Source organism: Elaeis guineensis, chromosome 2 (genome assembly GCF_000442705.2).
Source record: "Elaeis guineensis isolate ETL-2024a chromosome 2, EG11, whole genome shotgun sequence".
Lineage (NCBI taxonomy): Eukaryota > Viridiplantae > Streptophyta > Magnoliopsida > Arecales > Arecaceae > Elaeis > Elaeis guineensis.
In genome coordinates, this window is record NC_025994.2 from 11,552,722 (window position 1) to 11,575,330 (window position 22,609).

At 35.0% G+C, this 22,609-nt stretch overlaps 1 protein-coding gene across 2 annotated transcripts in view; it reads right to left on the reverse strand.

The window, feature by feature from the left end:
• The window catches only part of LOC105061229 (CSC1-like protein RXW8), a 34,741-nt gene extending 14,897 nt beyond the window's left edge, over positions 1-19,844 (reverse strand). Inside the window, exons 1-7 of one of the 2 annotated variants that reach the window (XM_010945214.4) lie at positions 19,609-19,844; positions 18,719-19,071; positions 13,953-14,102; positions 12,506-12,569; positions 12,182-12,391; positions 9,320-9,514; positions 7,546-7,844 (exon numbers count right to left, since the gene is read on the reverse strand). In XM_010945214.4, the coding sequence (XP_010943516.1) occupies positions 7,546-7,844; positions 9,320-9,514; positions 12,182-12,391; positions 12,506-12,569; positions 13,953-14,102; positions 18,719-18,999 (1,199 nt within the window). In that variant the 5' untranslated portion in view covers positions 19,000-19,071; positions 19,609-19,844. Of the gene's footprint in view, positions 1-7,545; positions 7,845-9,319; positions 9,515-12,181; positions 12,392-12,505; positions 12,570-13,952; positions 14,103-18,718; positions 19,072-19,604 lie in introns of both variants that reach the window. The other variant, XM_073251562.1, reaches the window with a different exon arrangement.
• Positions 19,845-22,609: the final 2,765 nt, after the last annotated feature.

Here is a 22,609-nt window from a genome sequence, read left to right on the forward strand (position 1 = left end):
GAGAAAGGCGGGAGAGGAGAAAGAGAAAATTCTCTCATTCTTTTTTTTCTATTTTTCTCTTTTTCTTTTTCTCTTTTTTTTTCTCTTTTTCTTTTTCTTTTCTTTCTTCTTTCTCTTCTTCCCTTCCTATTTTCTTTCTTTCCTCTTCCTTGGCCGAACAGGGGAGGACCAGAGGCTCGGTGGCTCGGCTCCGACGAAGGTGGCAGCACGGTCGGAGGTCCGACAGCGACGACTGACAGCAGAGAGAGCAAGGGAGTGGCCGACGATAAGGTTCGACCGGCGGAGGAAAAATTCAAAAAATAGAGACCCGCCATTTTTCCTCTTGTTTTCCAATCATTGACCGGTCGTCGGCGACCAAAACCTCTCAGAGAAGAGAGATAGAGAGATGAGGTCCTATCCTAGGGGTGAGACGCCGCAAACGACGGCGCCAGTGGCCGAAAAAGAGAGAAAAAAATTCTGACCGAACAGAGATTTCATGATTCATGGAATTTCCGACGATCCCGACGGCCGGCGAGGAGTCTAAAACCATGAGAAGAAAGAAAAGAGGGAGAGGAAGAAAGATTGAACCCTTACCTGAACTTCGGTGGCCTCTTCGACCTTCGATTTCCGACGAACACAAGAAGAGAGTGCCGTGGCTTCCAAGAAAAAAAAGGAGGAATTGAGCTCAACAGTCGCCGGTGGAGGCTCGTGAGGGAGAGGAGAGTCTTATTTATAAAAGGGCCCTAGAGTTTTAAGGATCCTAGAATCCTTCTCCGATCGGGATTCATCGGAGAAGAAGACTCCCATCAGGAGTCTTCTTCACGTTCCTTTTTTTTTGGACTGTGGGCTGATTCTGGGCCCAATTGGGCCGGGTGTTACATTCTCCCCCCTTCAAATAATTTCATCCTCGAAATTAACTTATATTGTTTGAGATATATTTTTTTAAAAAAATATATATACTTGTATCATATCATTTTCACGCTTACGATAATGTCTTACATATTATTTATTTCTCATGATCTTGTTATAACAAAAATTATTTGAAATCTCAAACTCATCCCTTCTTATTGATTTCTCAACTCTTTTTTTTTCAAAGAATAGTAACATTTTGACCTTGTATTAACACACCACAGTTATTTGTCCAATACATTCCACTCGAAATTCATAATTATCTCAGACTACCTATGATGTAAAAATAAAGAAAGATCGAATATTAGACACTCTTCACAATCATCGATTTGTTTCTTCTCTTGACCTTCCAATTAATTTAATAGATAGACTTTTATCTTAAGAAAACCTCAATCTTCTATGTCAGTTCGAGTAATAATATTAAATTTGAAAAAATATGAGATCCATGTCAAGACATTCTAGATTCGAACTAATAACAAAACTATCAAACTGTTAATAATAAACTTGAGATATCTAGGATTTCTTGACATTATCTACAATGAAGCAACCTACTGACAAAAATTATCCAGCTATGATCAGATTAGATTAAAATCTATAGCATCCTTTCATTATCAATAAAATCCTTCTTTATTGCAACTAATGTATTCCATCATAATATCTTTTAAATCAAGAAATTAATATTTTTAATCAATTTAATCCACCACACTTTTGCTGCGCACTCTGATCTTAATTTATCAAATTACATAGGTTTATCGAAAGATAAGAATATCCTTGTATGTTAGATCAATCAAAGATAGATCTAACTTTCAAATTTCATATAAAACTTAGAGCAAAACTTTAAGTTTCTTTATCTTTACTACCTTTCAGTATAGCATATCAAAATTAAATCTTGATTCACTTCCTATGTTTGAAATCATTACATAAGTTTCATCACTCTTCAAGAATCCAACATATCTAGAATCAATTGGAGTTAACTTTAGATTTATCTTACAATCATTTAGATAATTCCCAAATCAATCTTCATTTTTAAAAGAATTAATTCCAACTTGACAAACTAGAAGAACTCAAGCCAACATCTTTGTAAGTAGAATCAACTTGATTATTTCTTATAGAGCTTTCTTCATCACAACTCTTAATATTAATCGATAAATTCATACAAAATCTTATCCCTTGTATAAGTCATTCAAAATTTAACACTAGCAAAATATCTTAGTTCAATTCAGAAATCCGAACTTTGACTTGAATAATTAATACACTTCACCATCTTCAACAATCACAAGAAAAATTAAAGAATCTAATCTAAAAATGGTAATACGAATTATTAAAAATTTTATCATAACGTATATATCATATTCTAACAAAACCAATTTTCTTATTCAATTCATCAAAATTCCTTAGATCCACTTAGAAAAGCAAACTTTTGACTTGAAATTCAATGCAACTTGAAAGATCAAGAAATCAGATTCAAATATGATATTTTGAATAACCAAAGATTTCACCAATATGTGTATTTCATATTCTCATAATAAAATCTAAATATATTTTTCATTAAAATTCGAGTTTCATATATGATCCTCTTATAGATTCAATACTCAAAAATATTTCTCTCATATGATGTAATTTCTTCTTAGACCACATCCTAACTAACTTCCTTCTGATAAGTACAAAAATTTTATAATGCTCAGAAAATTAATATCGAAATTAGAAAAATTATCACGACCTTCATCCATATAAGTTTCGCATTGAATAGATAATTGAGTATACTCAACACAACACATCAATATCTTCCTCTTCATTCCAAGATCAACACTTCTCATACTTAGGTCAACCTTACTAATTGAAATCCAAGATATAACTCGTCAATTCTGTTATAAACATCATATACCACTTATGCATAAATTTTATCATAGTATCTATTGATTCAAAATTCAAATATCGAATCCTTTCTTTTACATCTATCATGTTCCTCATGATCATAACCTCAAGTTCAAATATCACTAGAGTCACAATCTTGAATAATTATAACCTTAAGCTCAAATACCACTTAAATCATATTCTCTAGTGATCATAACCTAAACTCTAATATCATTCTATCACATCCTTAATGATCATAACTTTAAGCTCTGATGTTATATATTATACTCTATTGATCATGATCCCAAAATTTTGATATCACTGATGTCACAATCTCTAGTGACCTTAAACCTGAGCTCTGATACTATTCTGTCATATCCTAATCACTTGTATCATAGTCCCCAAATGATCATAATCTAAGCTCTGATATCACTCTGTCGCATCCTATTGATCGTACATAAAGTTTTGATATCACTTCATAATCTCTAATGATCTTAAACCTAAACTCTGATACTATTCTTTCATATCCTAATCACTTATATCATAATCTCCAATGATCATAACCTAAGCTCTGATACCATTCTGTCACGTCCCGAACCCAACATCCGAGTCAGATATATGATGGCCACACACTCCTTAGAGCAAGCCCTAAAGAATATGCAAGGCCAAAGTAAATCATTACAACCTCAACATCTATAATATCTTATTCCAATAATAATTTAGTAAAACTTTGCATAATTACAAATTAAATTTTTTCAATCCTCTGATCAGATACTATGACACTCTATCTATCCATCTGCTCATCCGTAAATCCAAGCCATAGCCAATCATAAACATCCTATAACTCTGAGAAGAAAAAGAAAAATGAAGGGGTGTGAGCTTCACAGTCCAGTAAGAATTTTCATATCACACCAATATAATAATATAATCTGAAAATAAGGATAAACAATAAAACATAAAATCTCATGTTCAATATCCGGAATAATTCAAACATCTATAAATTATGTCTTGTCAAAAAAGATGCATCATCATATATTAATGGGTGAAATACTTTTATTCAACAATTATTTTATGTCTTGTCTTTCATTTCTCTTTTGATTATCATATGATCTTTAACCTTTTTCTTTTTGGCTCTGGACTAACCAAGTCTATACCTCAGTCATCATCCGATTCAATTTTCACTTAAAAATCTTTCAAGGCTGTCCCAGGATGAGCTCCTGGCCGACTGTCCCATGTACGAAAGTCCGTGAGAGGCTATCCCAGACATAAGCTCCTGACGAGCTGTCCCAAGTATGAGCTCCTGGCCGGCTAATCCACCTATAAGCCAGTGGGAGCTATCTCAGACATAAGCTCCTGGTGGGCTATCCCAGGCATAAGCTCCTGACGGACTATTCCACATAACAAGACTAGTTCATACCATATCTTCCTTTTTCATTTAATCATTATGTGTTGATTTTATCAAATCAATTCTGACTTACATTATGATCAATTTAGATACGTCATATCCATATAATCATGCCATCAATCTCTGATACATATATATTAATATAACATACTCATACTCAAAATCAAATAACAGTATCTCAGATATAATAAATTCATCGATCTCAAATCCAACGATGCAAAATTAATGATGCAAGACCAACAGTAAAATAGCATATATATAATGGTGATCATGTACAGAGATTCTTTCCTTTATCGGTGACTGATCCAAGCATAGAAATCAATGTTCTTTTTTGATTTATGAATTTTGAAAACAAGATATTCCATTCGACATCTTATGCAAACAATCGTATCTCTTCATGACCCTGATCAAATATAAAAATCATATACGAAGAAATTACCCATAATTGATCCTATTAACACAAATCCAGGACCTCTCCTAGGATTAATCCAGAATTGGGACTTATCTAAATATCTAGACCCTCCATTAGTCCACAAGACTTCTAAAGAGAGAAAATCCATGAAGAGAGAAAATTCTAGAGAGAAAAATTTTAGAGAGAGAAAGTAGAGAGAATCTTCATATCCTTCAGATGAGGCAATCATGATCGAGATCATCAGAGGTCCTATCAGGATGACTCAATATATATTAACCATAACCGATGTTATAAATTTCAAATAAGGATCGGATCCGAATCCAATCTACTGTACAAATTTCGAAGCAATCTCAGGTCATCTTATTTTCATCTCAAGTTTATCCTAGGATCTGTAATGAAATCAGAGAGAGAAAATGATCCTAGAGACAAAATCCATAAAGAGAGAGAAAAGGTCTAGAGAGAGAAAATAAAAAGAGAATCTAGAGAGAAAAGATAAAAGAGGAGAAAGGAAAGAGAGAGAAAAGCGGGAGAGGAGAGAGAAAATTCTCTCATTCTTTTTTTTCTCTTTTTCTTTTTCTCTTTTTCTTTTTCTTTTCTTCTTTCTTTTCTTTTCTTCTTTCTCTTCTTCCCTTCCCGTTTTCTTCTTTCTTTCCTCTTCCTTGGCCGAATAGGGGAGGACCAGAGAAAGGCTCGGTGGCTCGGCTCCGGCGAAGGTGGCAGCACGATCAGAGATCCGACAGTGGCGGCTAACAGCAGAGAGAGCAAGGGAGTGGCCGATGGCAAGGTTCGGCCGACGGAGGAAAAATTCGAAAGACAGGGACCCGCCCTTATTCCTCTTGTTTTTCAATCATTGGCCAGTCGCCGGCGGCCAAAACCTCTCGGAGAAGAAGGATAGAGAGATGAGGTCCTATCCTAGGAGTGAGATGCCGCAAACAGCGGCGCTGGTGGTCGGAAAAGAGAGGACAAAGTTCTGGCCGAACAAAGATTTCATGATTCATGGAATTTTGGGCGATCCCGACGGCCGGCGAGGAGTCTAAAACTATGGAAAGAAAGAAAAGAGGGAGAGGAAGAAAGATTGAACCCTTACCTGAACTCCGGTGGCCTCTTCGACCTTCGATTTCCGACGAACACAAGAAGAGAGTGCCGCGGCTTCCAAGAGAAAAAAAAGGAGGAATTAAGCTCAACGGTCGCCGGTGGAAGCTCGTGAGGGAGAGGGGAGTCTTATTTATAGACGGTCCTAGAGTTTTAAGAATCCTAGAATCCTTCTTCGATCGGGATTCATCGGAGAAGAAGACTCCCATCAAGAGTCTTCTTCCAGTTCCTTTTTTTTTTTTTTTGGACTGTGGGCTGATTCTGGGCCCAATTGGGCCGGGTGTTACAGTAATTGTCATTCATAAACTTTCTATAATGGGATTAAAAGCCACTCAATTTTGAAGTCTCTTTAAATCAATAACGCCTACATTCTTTATCATAGGACTGAAGTTTACAGAAAAAGTGATTGAAGTTAATTCAACTTGCAAGGATCTCAATTCCGCTCTCTAATTGCCAAAAAGCTTTACATTTGTGGCCACCATTTCCCAAATCAAGGAGTGAGGAGAAATCCATATATGATCCATTGCAATCCCCAAGAATCAAGTTTCCATAAAGCATAAAGACTAATCACCCATTAACTAGATGAAACAACACAAGTCATGCTTCCTTAATAATTCCAAAAGTAATTTGCAGTTTATATGAACATAGGGAAAGTGTTAATGAAAAGTAGCAGACATAATATTGGTACATAGAAAGTATCTAGAAAATGCCTAAGGAGCTTGTTTTTGTGTAGGACCAAGAAAGAGGATACAAGTTGAAAGGAAAAAAATGGGGAAAGAATAAAAGAAACAAGCTTGCATTAAAATAGCATATCTCTTAGTAGGTACGAGGTGAAGAAAAGCTAATAAACCCACCATGGATATTTGGAATAGGAAGCCCTTCTCGGTGTTATGGCTACATCAAGAAAATCAAAATTCATATACATAACATATGGACTATGGATTAATTTTCCGTGGTAGTCATGCTGGAAAACTTATCCTACAAAATTTTAAGACAAACTTGTAGCACTTTCTTGATCATCAAGATCAAACACTACAGCATATAAACGAAAAAGAATTCCATTATACATAAATCAAGATAAAGAACAACATCCTTAAGGAAAAACAAACAGAAGGTTGGAGAAAGAAGAGTTATATTTTCACCACCTCTTGATAAACATGTTGATTTAACTATATGTCACTAAATTTTATAGGATAAAAACAAAGCATGAATTGCCAATACTTTCATCACAACATAGTGTTAGATACCATCCTTTTTCTATACAAACAAAGTATATGGTTGTACCATTTTCCATACATGAAATTTTGAAGTATTTTATACATATTAGTGCTCATTTTATAAATATTAGAAAATGTTTGACATAGGTACTTATGCCTCATGTCTTACTTTCCAAGACTTTTAGCTGTAGCTGCAGTTATTGGATCCTAGGCTTCCTAGCAGATCATGTCATAAATTAAAAATAATCTCATTTTCCCAACAATAAGCATCAAATGCCTCCTGACTCTAGAGTGTTGACAAATGCAGTTTAGCATACAACAAGTGACACTTGCATTGATTTAGTCTATGGGATATTCTGATAAGAGGGAACAATGCCCTCATTAAATGTCTGGAGGGGACAAGCCTGCATGATTTTTCAACTTTGGAACATTTATGAGTATTGAAATACTTGCCTTGGTTGATAATATTCACAGCCTAAAAAGGCAATGTATAACAGAAGAAAAGATTAGCTATTTAATTTTTATTAAATGCAAAGGACGCAGGATGCTATTCCATATAAAGTTCATTTACTATTCAGTCACATGATAGGCACTGGCTGTTAGAACTCAAATATTAAGAACCAGAGCCATATGAAGATTGCATACTGATAAAAATAGAAAAATGATATGATACTTACTTCTTCAATATACCTTTTAGAAAAGGGAACACCTGCTGCAATTGATCTAGTTGAGATAATCCTTGCACAAATGTGACTGGGACTAGAAACAAAAACATAAAAACAATGCTACCCAGAAGAGTTCCAATCCGACGAATCCAAAGCTGTCTATATGGTAGCCAAAGATTTGACCAATACACATCATGTGGTTCTGGAGCCAAATCAGTGACCCATAACATAGGATTTGATGTTTGAAGAACTTGTGAAGCAACATTTGCAGCATACCGAGTTCTGAAGAAAACAAAAGCAGCAGAACACTCCTGCATCGAAGATTGACAAACAATAACATGCAATTGCAGTATTTTTTTTTCAATTACAATATCATGTGTAATAACCTCATCTGAGTTAATCTGTGCAAACAAAAGCATTACCCAGTGTTTTCTGTTTAGTAATAGTCTAATCACATGTGCATACGTGTAATTGTTCATGTGGATATAAATAAATTGTGTGCTGTCTGATCCATGAAAATGCTTTTCTTCAAATGTAACATCTTAAGACCTTGAAGCTTCAACTTTTTTGAGTTACTGCTTTCCTATACACATTATCTCACCAAAATAAGAAAAAAATGGATTTTATGCTTTGGTGTGGGACTATAAGAAGTTGAATTTGCTAGAAAAAGAACAAGGGACTTCTACAGGAATTTCCACCTCATTACTGACAGCATCCTGAATATATAAACTCATGAAATATACATTAAAGGGCGAAAAGTCCATAAGCACTGAGTACATATGCTAATCATGCTATACAGAATCCTAAGGCCTGGTTGGATGCTGAAACTGCAAGTTCACATTTACCTTATCACCAGATGAAAGTTTCTGGTGAGAAAGGACACACTGGGGAGAATTTGGAGACTTTTGCCAGTCCCCAATCCTTCACAATCCCAAATTTTCCAGGACAATGTGATCTACTAAAAAGGTGATTTATTTTATCTCACAAACGTAAGTACAAGGGAATCAAAGCTTCCCCAATCCCTCCAGACTTCCTCGCTTCCATGTATATTATCTAGCATCAAATCCCATCTGCTGATAGATTATCTTGAATACGCAGTCCCAATTATGAAACAGCTTCATAATGCTAAAATAGATGATGATTTGAATGTCCTTCAAAAGAACAGATATTCATATTCCATGATTCCATCTATCTCCAGAAACAAGAGACTTGAAAGGCAAGGAAGCTTAATAGAATAAGTGATAGACCAATGTTATATATATGAAAAGAAAGTAGCAATGAGACCAAAACTCCTGGCATCTACATAATGAGTCAAAGATTTGCCTCAAATTTGTACCTATGTACAGTAAAATCCTTCATGATTTTCCCAACATCTTTCTCAGAACTTTAAATTCTCTTAAGAAGCATGCGCCTCTTTCAAACATTTTTACACCTCCAAACACCAGTACTACTTTGTTCTTCAACCATGTTATCACCACAACAACTACTATCTTTGTTTTTCAAGCAAGTTATCACAACACCATATCACATGCGAATCACTTACAGTTACAGGTTTTTTTTATTTTAATATTGCAATACCTAAATTCCATTAGTCACAATTTTCTAAGTCTTTTGCCACTATAGCAAAGTTTGACAATGAGAACAGATTATGCAAATAGAAGTCTAAAGAACATGATTTCATAGAGCAGATACAAGAAAAAAAGGAACCAGTCATACTATATAACACAGAAAATATATTTATGCATGAAGAGAGCAAAGAAATTCCAGCTTATAATGAAAGTATAACCTTCTCTTCTGTATTAGGATGAAAATGGCCAAGATCAGTTTTCTTCACACTGAGATCAGATTCACTACGATACAACTGGAAAGTATTCGATGTTCCCCCACAAAGACCGCATCTATATATGTGAGGTCCATGTCTCTGGTCAAAAGCAGTATCTTTTAAGTGCACAAACTTCTTGTAAACCTTCTCTACATTTGTCTGCAAATTAGAGAATCAATCATCATTGACAACGAGAGAGTCACATATATTGCACACATCCATGCAATGATTATTAATTAATTCTTAATTTAGTTATTCACAAATTTGTACCATATTTCATGCTAGCAAAAAATCCAGTCCAAGAAAAAGAAAAAAATTAAGCAAAACACATTTTGTTGTACATGTCTACAGATTAGACTCATAAAATGCAACGCAAAAACCTAAAGCTAGTTTAATACATGATAGTCTTTCTTTGAAAAGGATACTCCATGCATCCTGCAAGATGGTAAGAATTTCTAAAGAAAAAGGAATACCCTAGTCATCTAGTTTGTTAACCACAAAAAAAGATCAAAATGCATCCATGAAAGTTGCATCCATCCACATCAGATACTGATGTTATCCAGTGCCATATCAAAGGAACATGCAAATATTTAAAAAGTTTACTAGATTTTTGCATATTTGTTTTTTAGCAGCACTATGGAGCTGTGTGGTTGTCTGTGCAATTTTCTAAAATATATAATCAGAGAAAATGGTTCTAATGGGTTTTATGAAACAGAGGTGACCCATTTTTCATAAACTCATTTTTCAGGTTTTATAATTTTCCAGTTTTGGCTAAATGAGTTTTATGGAAAGCAACCAAACAATCACTTTTGTAAAACTCAATTTATTTTTTTCTCAAATTTGTTTTACTCAAACTTCTCGACCAAACATCCCCTAACTTCAGCTTAACTGTCTTCTGGATTGTCGATGCTCATAAATCTAAAACTGAAGATGAAAAAATTATAATTCCTACCATTCCTCATAATATTCAGGCCTAAATAAATATCACATAGTGGAATTCTATTAATCAGCTACATACACGAATAAAGGATACACACACCTCCACACACCTAGTTCAAGCACAAAAAAAAGAGTGTGGAATCAAAAGTCAAGGGATAGAAGTTACACAATCTATGTCACATGTACTTTGTGCTAGATTCAGTTTGCTAGCAAAGTTACATCTGGGTGCAACAATAGATTAAACAAAGTCAAATTAATTCTTCTAGAATAGATTTAGTTCATTCTCAAACAGAAATATTGATAAAATATTAATTTTCATACTTGTTGTAATTGACCTACTACGAAGTCCAAGTGTACATCCTATGCCTTAAAGGCTTTAATAGAGTGTGTAAGATACTGTGACCTTGTATAATCCTTTGAATTAAACTCCAGCATATTCAAAATTTAAATTCATATGTATGATATATGCCCCTAAAAAGCTCCAATCTGTAACTTAGATGCCAATCATTATTCCTTACCTCTTCATAGCCTGAAAGCAATGGTCCACTAGGTTAGGGAGAATATAAAGCAGCAATTTGGAGAAATTCACGAAGCAAGTGCCCAACAGAAGCATCAATCAAAACTAAATGCAAGTTATTTGCTGTGCCCAAAAGCAAGTGAAACTCTACCCTTATATCCATAATCAAAAGTCTTCCAACTCAAACAACTCTCAAAAAAGTCTCTGATTTTACCTAATTAAATATTCTAGAACCATCATTTCCTGCCTATCAAAGATCCTAAAATTTTTCCATGATGATCACAACAGTTAAAAGCACATCAGAAGACCTTATGTTAACCTATGTGGAAGGTGTCAAGTTAAAATGTTGGAACAAGGATTGATGGTTGTGGCTATGCTAATGATTTATTATAAGAAAGTTTGATGTTACAAGGTTGATCTCCTTAAGAAAACTTCCAGCATTATTTCCCCAAAGTAAAGGAAGAAGCACCTAAATCAACTCAGACTTAACCATGCAAGAGAGATTTTAGGGCACAAGATTCATTAACTTCATTGAGTGACAAAATTTCAAGTTCTCCATACTCATGTTCTTCTGACTGTATCTAGCTAAACATTAAAAGCCACCAGACAGTAAAGCAAAACATGGAATCTTCTTGCTCTTCAACCATGAACCTGTGCATTTCTTTACTATGAAAACCTTTCATCCAAGACTGGTTGATCTTTTAAAGACCGGACAACAAACACTTATAGATACACATCTCAAGAAAGATACAATTTACTGAAAGAATGCATAAGAATTTATCAAATTCTAAATTTCTTATTTCACATACCACTAAAAGTCTAAAACCATGATCACACAGTATATAGAAGAACAAAATAAGCCAGCAAAGAATAATTCTGGACTTCAGTCCATGAAATTTCACCACACACTACTAATAGACAGCAAATGACATTAAGAAAATAGTTTTAAAATAAAATAAAATTAAAAAAAACAAGGTTTTGCAGTCTTGGCATGGGATAATACCAATACCACACCAGTAATACCTACGCCGAGTGTCAGTACGGTACACACCTCAGTATGTAGTATGGGGGGATGTGATATGTTTCAGTACCCCACCAGTACAATATGGTATTTCACTATGCCCCATACTGAGCAGTACCATTTGATACAGCAAACCATGAAAAGAAGTACACTACAAAAGGTCTTCATATAGGACCAAACACTAACGTATCTCAACAACTAATCTTCAGTCTGAAATCTTCCTACGTATCAACAAAAGAAATATCGATCTCCATACAAACTCAAAAGGAAGACCAAATCATCCAGCAATGAAAAAAATTATGACACTTTATGTAAAATAATTTAACACTAGATGTGAAATGTTGCGCACCATAATTTTTTGAACTTTCCCAACCCGATATACCATTTGGTGTGATAAATAACTTGATCCATGATACTTTGTGAAGAAATTCTTGACAGCATCAGTGAATGGTTCTTCACTTGACTTTGGGATACCACGAACAAGAACTGTAAAATGACTGGGATTTGCAAGCGATCGAGTAAAATAGACCAGCCTCATTCTAGCAATACTCTTATATTCCTAAGTCATGCAGAAATCATTGTTAGAGATACCACGCAACTTGCTAAAGAAATTCAATTTTAGAAAGCCACTGCAGACTTTGGAGAATTTGGGTAACAGGAAGCAAGTTCTTACATAGTAAAGAAGCACGCAAGCTGAAAGAGATATAATATATAATGCAAGGCAGTGGACCCAAAGCCTGCAATAAGATGTCACAGAAGCCTCTGTTAGTAGTACACATAAAGATGAACTCCAAAACTTAGATGAAAAGTAAGTATTTCACATTCATTATCATTCCACCATGTTCCTTTTTATCAACAGGAATGACTATATATAATATATATATAAAATATAGATATGTAAATATATAAATATACAAAGATACAAATATATAAATATACAAATATATTACTATGTGTGTGTGTGTGTACATGGATACATACGCATATGTACATCCCTCGGAAAGTTTGGTTTACAAATTCAGTTAAAGGACAAAGCAATTCCTATCCCCGGAAAGCATGAGACATATACTACCATAATGATGTTAAACAAACATAAACTCAGATACCAATTTGCCAATTTCGGAAAAAATCTCCTAAATTATACCACAGAAAATAATGGCACATCTATACCAAGATCTGAAACCAACAAAACATCTCTCAAGAATGTTGCATCTCATCACTTATTAATTATCTGCATCATCTTTTTTGCAATTAATCATGTCATAAGTCAGGATATTTTATTTTAAGTAATTCAAGATATAGGAGATAATAAGCTGTGCAAATAGCATGGCTGACCTTCTGGCTTAGTATAATTAGCAGGTCGTCAACCTGAATAATGTGAAAAACCCAGCCTGACCAACGTTCACATCTTTAAAGCCCTTTGATTCTCAATGACCATTAATTAGTAGGGCATCAAGATCTAGGACATTAACTATATAACAAGACATTCTACATATACTATGTGCTTGGTGTTTCCAATCCATATTCATGAATCAGAAAGATCCACAGAAACATTAACACTCAGCAATAAAAGACACAAGGACAAGGCAGAGACTGCATAAAATTGTGAAAGACGGAGCCACGAAAAATAAAACTTCTCCTACATTTTGTTCAGACATATGCACTGAAACCAAATATTATTTTTAGCTGCAGTCCATCCAACACCTACTTGATCAATTTAATAACAAATACAAATTCTTCAAACAATCTCTTTTCTTTCAAATGTAAAACTTTTAAGTTGCTATCTAATCACTTGGTGAAAAACCAATAAAATCATACATAGCTAAGTGCAAATTTGCATAAAACTGAAAAAAAACGTCTGCTTAATTGTTATCTGAAATAGAATTTTTCAGTACATCTTGAAAAGAAACAAAACTCAAGTTTAGATGATGTGCACATATTGCATTTTATATACCTTAATAGAAATATTGGCAACACAAAATGCTAAATTACTAATTCTGCATGTCACTTGTGCAAGATAAATACAAAGCATCCATCATACCCTATGACTTGATGAATCAAGAATGAACAGCCTTAAAGATCGATACCTTAGCAACCAACATAAAAAGTTCTTAACTTACCACGGTGATCTCATTTTCATATTTCCAATGGTAAATGCATCTAAAGATTCTGAGGGAATGTGCACATGATGCTGCATATCTTGTCCAAAATAATTCAACGGGAGTATTCCAAATACACACACGACAGCAGCAATGGAAAATATACGGATACTGTGGAGAAACATTTATAACAAGAGTGAGTATAATAGGCAAGCATAAAAATTTTATAAAAAAAAGGGAACTATGACACCTACATATGAATTATGATAGGAAAACATGAAATAATAGTTATTGCTAGTTCAAACCAAAAACATGATATAAAAGATCCAAAAAGGTTAGTTTACATATTTGATAGCATTTACTCAAAATAATGTGATTTATAAACAATTAAAGATTGAGGTTAGGACAATGACTGCACTAATATAAGGAATTATGGATTACTCAGCAAGAATATAATCTTATGAGTTTCAACTGTAAACTTTGCCAATTGAAATTCCTCAATCCATGGGCCCCTCCCGTTCCAAACTCATTAATCTTTGCTAATAAGACAATAGAGACTTCCTAATTTTCCATAACTCCCACCTTGCCTTTTTTAACTTGTTGTGGAAATAAACCAAGCTTAGTTTGCACTACCCAGATCTGGTCCAATTATGAGAATGTCCCTAGCATTAGCACAAAATACATATGTAACTAACGCAAGCACAAATTAGGAAGTCAATTCGATAGGCCAAAGCATAAACCTAACCTATGAGGAGGGGTGCCACTCGGGCAAGTCAAGTTGGGTTAGAAGTCAACCCAGACAAACTGACATAAAATACCATCGAACCAAAACCCAAGTAGCCTTACCTAAGAAGCTGATGCCCATAAATCGGAGCCCAACAAGAGCTCGATATTGTAAGCTTAGGTTCATAATCGGGTTATGACAAGTTAAGGTGGACTGAAGTCAGTTTGGGTTGGCTAGTAGCAAGGAAGATGACCATCAATAGCATTCACAATAATAATAGAAATCAAGACACCAAAATATCCTAGAATAGAGAGATCAAAAAAAAAAAATCTAGAGTTAGAGAGAGAGAGAATAGAGAACCCCAAGATGGAAATAGTAGAGGTTAGCTGTGTAGGGTTCATCAAGGCAGTGCAAGTAAACCTTAATTTTGACTCTTAAGTCAAACAACCTTAAAAGGTTAGAGGAAAAGGGAGACAAGAGAGAGAAGACAGGGATAAAGATAGAGAGACGAAGATAGGACAAATGCTAGGAAGACCTAACTTGGAGTAGGAGACCACTGGCTGGCCAAGTCTAGCATGATAAGCAAACAAGGCCACCAAGTCAGCATTGAGCAGAGGTTGGCTGTGGTAGATAAAGATGCTGAAAACAGAGATGTAGCTTCTCAAAGCTAAGGACTCAAGGCAAAGATAAGAGGAGGTGGATGACTGGATGGAGGCTGGAGACAAATTGAAGGGTTGGGACATCAAAAGATATAAGACAAGTGGAGAGGGCTTAGCATTTGGTAACCCCAGAATTCCATTTTCATCAACTATAAACAAAACATACATTTATTATTCTTCAATTCGAGTTGGGTCATGTTGCCTAGACCTCAACTTGAGTTCAACTCAAATTTGTGTTGGGTTGGACTTTGCCAATCCAATCTCAGCATGACTTGCTTCTAAACCCACCCAAGCCTGTCTAAAGTTTGACTGGGCTAGGATTGATGAAAAGTTGTAAGACCCCCTCAATATTGATGAAAAATTACTCAGTTTGGCCATTTTTATGATCTTGAATTTCTCAGCATGAGAAGATGAAGAGTGAGATGTCAAATAAAACTAGCAACAAGTAAATGAAATTACAAGGTGTCATTTGTGTTGCATTATCAAGACAAAACTTCCTAAAACAACAAAATGCCCTCCATTGTTTATGGTTTAGAATATTAAGCATCACAATAGAGTGCATGAAAAGGGGTGAGAATATTGGAGCGAACGTGAGGTAAAGGTAGAAAGGATAGGTGCGACAAGAGAATACTAGGATAAGCACAAAAGTTGTATGAGGACAAAATGGTGAAGTACCAAATAAAAGGCATGAGCATGCCTAACAAAGATACAAGGAAGCTCTAGAAAGCTGAGCATATCAGATTTGTGTCACAAGGTTACAAGAGACAGAAGTATCTACAACAAGAAAACATGTGAATAAAGTAACCTCAAAAAAGAAATGACTGCCAGGGTGAAAAAGACTAAGCCAACTCTAAAATTATTGGCAAAGTCTTGATGGTTATGGCTATAAGGTTGGTAGTAGAACTGGTTAAAATCAAAATGAAAATGCATAGCATTAACCAGGATGCTTTAGTCCAAAATACTCAGCTATGTATTTGCAATTCTTCTTCAATTTCTTCCACAGCAGGTTTCCCAAAGAAAAATTTCATACATAAAATAGAAATATATAACCTACTTAGTAAGATGTCACAATCCAATCATATATTTTTCCTTTGACCATTTGTGGTAAAAATAATGAAACTATTGTATGCCTTCCAACAAATGTTTCAAATTTCAATCCTACCATTTTATTTTGCCACAAAAAAAAAAACGCATCCATTTTGAAATAATGAACTATCTTGCAGTCAGATGTAGATGATCACTAAACTCTTTCCCATTAAGGCATGCATTAATGGTTCCTTTTGCTTCTCATAATAGACACTTAATAGAAATAGATACATTCTTTTGATGATTTAAAAATTATTTTTTTGAGAATCTGATGCTTTCCATAAGTTATAGCAGACATTGGCTGAAACAGGGGATGCTGAACCATCTTAAATCAAGTGGTTCAGGGCATACTAAACCAAACTGGCCAAGAACCGGGACAGTTCGGCCAATCAAAATGGTTCTACTCATTACAATAAAAACCCTTACTCCTGACCACCCCCTGACCGTGTTCAACTTCAATCTCTCTCCCCTCTCTCTTTGAACCCTAATCAACACTGTCACCCTCAATCGACGCCAACACCGAGACCATCATTCTCAAAAGATGCTGACATCAAAGCCCTCGATCAACACACACATTGATGCCACGGCCCTTGATCGATGCCAATACCGATGCCATCACCCTCAATCGACGTCGACATCGATGACATCGACACCAATGTCGTCACCCTCCATTCAGACCAATATACCTCTCTCACACACATACTCTCCTTCTCCCTCTCCTCTCCCTCCCTCTCCCTCTTTCTCCCCTTCGTCTTCTCTTCCCCTGGTTCTCCTCTTTCTAGGGTTAGGGTTAGGGTTAGGGTTTCTCCCTCTCTCCCCTCCTCTTATCCTAATCCTTTGTCTCTAGAAGACCTTGGCTCTATACAATATGTACCATACCAAACCAGTAGCCGGCCATTACAATCCTTGGTACCAATTCGGCAAACTTTGGGCTGAACACAAAGTCAAAAAGAAGAGCTGTTAGATCAACAGGAAGGTGCTGGAAGTGTTAATCATGATGGTCAGGGTAGTATTCCTACAGAAATTGAAGGAGATATAAAGTATTTTTATCTTAAAAAACAAGTTATATAGCATATCTAAAGGGTGGACCTAGCGAATTTGGTATGCTCAATCTTTTGTCAACCCATAATGAAACAACATCACATTTCCATTATCTGCAGTGATCCACGCAACCTCCCTGTTAAATTCAACATTGAGATTGACAGATTAAAAAAGCATGATGCCAGAGATCTAGATATCACTAAAAGTCTCACTGAAATAAAACTCCAAACGATGTTCTTCAAGTGGCACCCTAATTTATACAGGTCCCTCCAAAATCTCTTTTAGATCTCTTATCCTGCAATGAACCATAAAATGTAGCTTCAATAAATTAATCCTTGATTAGACTTAGAAAACTTTTCTCCTGCCAGTGAACCCATATCTATAGCAATTCCAACTTTATATTCTTCCAAGTTTTTTCTCCTCACAATGCTAAGCGTGACTGCATTGACTGATGTTGAAATAGGAAATAACCATCCACCAAAAGATGTCTCACTTCTACTCCTTGCATAACTCAAGTCATAAGACCACCATCAAGCAAACTGACACATTCAACTCAACACCTATTTGCGGCTATCTCCCAAAATACACCTATAGTCTGTTACAATGTAATATTCCAGAGATTTTTTTCTTAAAGTACATAGAATAGCGAGTTCTCTCTTATGGATTGGAAATTGGAAAGAGCTTCTTTTTACAAAAACACAACTTAGAATTAGTTTCCCATCAAAACATCATGAGCCTCTACTGAATAAATCATCATTTATTTCATTTTCCTTATCCTTCAGCATTTGCCCAATAATGGACATTAGATAGCTGAGATGTAGTATCATTCTGCAGTTAGTGAGTTTCCCAGTACCGTTCACTGTTACCCACAAGATCATTAAAATTTGTTTCTAGATGACACAAGACATTATCAAGGCAAAACATTGCCCGAAGAAGTGCTATTAAGGACAAAAGAACAAATTAAACTATATCTATATGAAAATAATGGTGCAGCAACCATTAATCATTTTAAAGAAATGATATGCGAATTAAACTGGCCAACCACTTGGGAGAACAACTCCCAAGATTTGAATCTGGAATCTCCTCCAAATGGAAGACTGCTGGACCATAGTCAGCTTGCTAATCAAGGTCAAATGTTGCATTTACAATTCTTGAACAGTTTGTTTTCAGTCATCCAAAGAGAGATACATAAAAAAAGGAAATGCAAAAAGAAGAAAATGTACAGAAACAAAGAAACCATAAGAGATGAACTAGAAGAGTATATGATTCCCAATCACCTGAAAACAACTAGTCTAAGAAATACAACAGCATCCAGCCCAGCAATGGATAGGATCTCCTCTTCTTTATATTGGTAAGCTTTCACTATCCAGCTGGGAGAGGGCACAAACCTCTCCAAAATAAATGAGTCCCGGTACCGGCTGTGCTCTTGAGCAAGCCTCCGCCCAAAGTACACACTAACATTCCCAGGCTGCTTCCTCAGGACAGAATATAGCGACAAGAACAGTGCGCACAGCCCTATGTTGATGCCAGCAGATGTCAGCAGAGCAGAGATTTTCATCCCTATCTTCAACCAGTGAAATTCCCGTGTATCATCTATACATGAACAACATCAACACTTCCACTTTACTCCCTGCAAAAACAACAACGAAAAAAGAAAAGAAAAGAAAAAAATCCTATCTCTTTAGTACAAACATCATCAAGATGGTCAAAAGTATTGATGAATACCAACTTAAATCGATTTGAATATCCCAAAAATTGCTCTGAAACTAAATTAAAGTAAGAAAACCATCTCAACATACTTATAGAGCCAAGAAAATAAAATTTCTGTTATTTCGATACTAATGATAGAGAAAATAGTTCAAAAAACAACTGCAGTGCAAGTTATCATTGAAAAAATAAAATAATAAGAAAACATATGCTTCATTGCAATGAAACCAACAATCCCTAAAACGACTCCAAAGAAGCACATTTTTCCAAACAAAAAAGAAAAGGACCAGAGACTTCGATTTAGACGAGAGAGACTCAACATACAAGATTTGATTCGAAAAAAAGTCATGATCAATACTAAGAATGTATTCGCATTTCACCAAAACAGTTCCAAACTACGATCTTTTTTTCAATAAAGGATATCAGATACTTGGATTCTGGCCATATAAAGAAAACTTGCCCAAAAAAACAAAGAATCCGCGTTTTGCCAAACGAAGAGCAGAAGGAGAACCGCAAATCAAAACCCTCAAATCACCCGATTGCGATATCAAATCATAATTCGGATGGATGTATTTGGGAATTAATATTGGAATTGGGATCGACTCGAAGGCAGCGGAGGGAGAGCGATAGATTGTATCGGTTGGTGCGAATTTTAGAAGAGGGAGCCGAGAACTTTACGGCTTTACTCCAGCGAGGGCGGGTTCGGGCAACCGGGAGAAGGGGACACGTGGTTGAATACTGATGGCCAACCTGCGGCCGCGTTGGCGTCACGAGCGTCGCACGTGGATGAAGGGACGGGCGGCGGAGGGTCGTGTGGGCGGTGAGATACCGGAGAGCGACGGCTGATTTAGTTTTAACCGCGTCACTGTTATACAAACGAACCGACTTGGGTTTGTTTCATAGACCGTGCAGGACCGAGGATCATATATATATATATATATATATATATTTTATTTTTTTTTTTTTGAAAGAGTATTAAAGTATTATTATTAATTTAGATTTTTAAATAAATTTTATTATATTATTTTAAAAATACTTCTTCATATTAAATTATATTATTAATATATGATATTATTATATTTTTACAATTAAAATCTATTCATATAGATAGTTGAGAATATGAAATGATTTCAAGAATTTAAATAAATATTATTTTATTATTTATATATTATTTTTTTAATTTGATCAAATTTAGAAGAAATTTTTTTTTTGTACATTCAATCCCGCGCAATGCGTGGGTCTTTGACTAATTTTAAGTCATTTGAGTGGAGGAAGAGCTGACTGAATGAGATTTATTTTATGGATCAGATCGTGATGGATTAGTAATTAGACTGTTCTCGAAACTTAGATTGCATTTAGTAGGACACATTTACGGAAAGGGTTATTTTCCAAAGGGATTTGGGGGTTATCCGGTCCAACGTTCAAAAATAATAGGGTACAGTAAGATCGGAATTAGAATGAATCTGAATGAATCAAAATAGTATGTCCTTCAATATATCTGATTCATCAGTAGAATTGAAATTAAAATTGAAATGATATTTAGATACTAGAAAATAATAGAGATTAGAATTTATAAGATTAGAGTATTCGAATTTCTCTAGAATTGAAATGAGAATAGAATTCTCTCCGATCAAATGGACTCACTAATTTTTGTTTCTATTCCATAGTCTAAATCTTCCAACCAAATATATCTTAAATTTTATTTTAATATTTTAATAAAATAAAATTATTTTTAAAATAAATAAAATTATCTCTTTCAGTTATAATTTTATTTTTAGTTATTTTTTAAAATATATGAATAATTTTGTTATTACGATAAAATCCTCGTAAGCATAAAAATGGACATACTTACTTATTTCTTCACTTATCTCTCCAATCAAATAACAAAAAATACTTGTTGACATGAAACAGATTATGGATAAGCCTTCAAAAATAACCCTTTATTCAAGGTGCGGTCTTAATAATCATCTTGACCGGAGGGAGGGGCGAGAAGATTCGAGTATCTGATTGTCTGGTTTCAGATGTGATGTGGGATAATCTGTGGAATTCCGTGTAGTGGTTGTAGTGCCGGTGCAACAAGATGGTGACATGCATTAGATTCGGCAAGGATGGTCCACAGTTTATCAAAAGAATAAGAGGGGCAGCATTATTTACGGATGTAGCATCAACTTTTTGTTTTTTTTTTTTTTTTTTTTGTGATAAGGCGTAGCATCAACTTTTTCGGGCAATTAAACTGGAAAAAGAAACCTGACATCAATGCTGCCGTAATTCTTCTGTGTGAACGGTTTTTTTTTTTTTTTTTTGGGTAACGTCTTCCGTGTGAACGTTGATATGTTATCATGGTTTCATACTAGGATAGGCTTAAAGATTAAAACAAGGGATATCCAATCGGACCACGTAGGCCCCACTCTTGTGAACCAGACATGCACCTAATTTTGCTCCCTTTGCACTTTATAGGAAGAAATTAGACCAACCCGTAATTTTTTTTATTTTAGCATGACCATTCTCCAGGAGCCCATGCCTGTTGCCGTAATCACAAGTCACAGGCAACGTGGAAACAAAATTGCAGGAGATCCAAACTCAAAGTGAAGCAACTTTGGTCTGAATTAATACAAATATAAACAATGCTTCAAGTCTCTGCATGCATTCTTGGTTATTATAGCTATTTATGGTTTGAAGGTATATCTATTATTGTGGTGGCATTCCAGCAGAATAGATCTTTGTTTCCAATAACGAGTCACGATAGATATCAACGACGTAATCCAGATTTGAGTCACGACAGATATCAGACTGTGATTAAATATCAAAATATGAATGATTGCCGAATAAAATATATTCTGACAGTCTAAATATGATATTAAAAAATAATATCCGATACGTTAATTTTCGATGATACTGAAATGATATATTTATTTATTAAATTTATTCGAATAATAAAAAAAATATTTATTTATTTAAATTTAATTTCGAATCAAATATTTTTCAATAGAGATCGGATTCTATGGTCATATACGAAAGAGAGAGATACATCATGTCACCGCCCTTCAACTCCAATTTTTTTGTAGAAATTAAAAAAAAACCGTACCTTGGGATAAAATAAACGATCGAGTGCAAGAATGGCTTAGAAGTCGAGTGCACTCCAGCCTAGCTCATTAATGGGATGGTCGTATTATAACTTGGGGGAGGTGGCAGCTTTAATTTTTCATTTGCTGGACTAGAAATTGTCAACTTGGGCAACACAGCATGGAATGGTGATGTTTCCATACCGATAATGGTGGGGTCCTCTCTAGGTCACTGATCTGAAATTGTAGTCGTTTGTCGGCATACCATTGCTTTCAAATTTTTATACCGATATGGTGGGGTCCTCTCTAGGTCATTGATCTGAAATTGTACTCGTTTGTCGGCATACCATTGCTTTCAAATTTTTCAAACTTATTTGGCGGTGACGTGTGTCAGATATA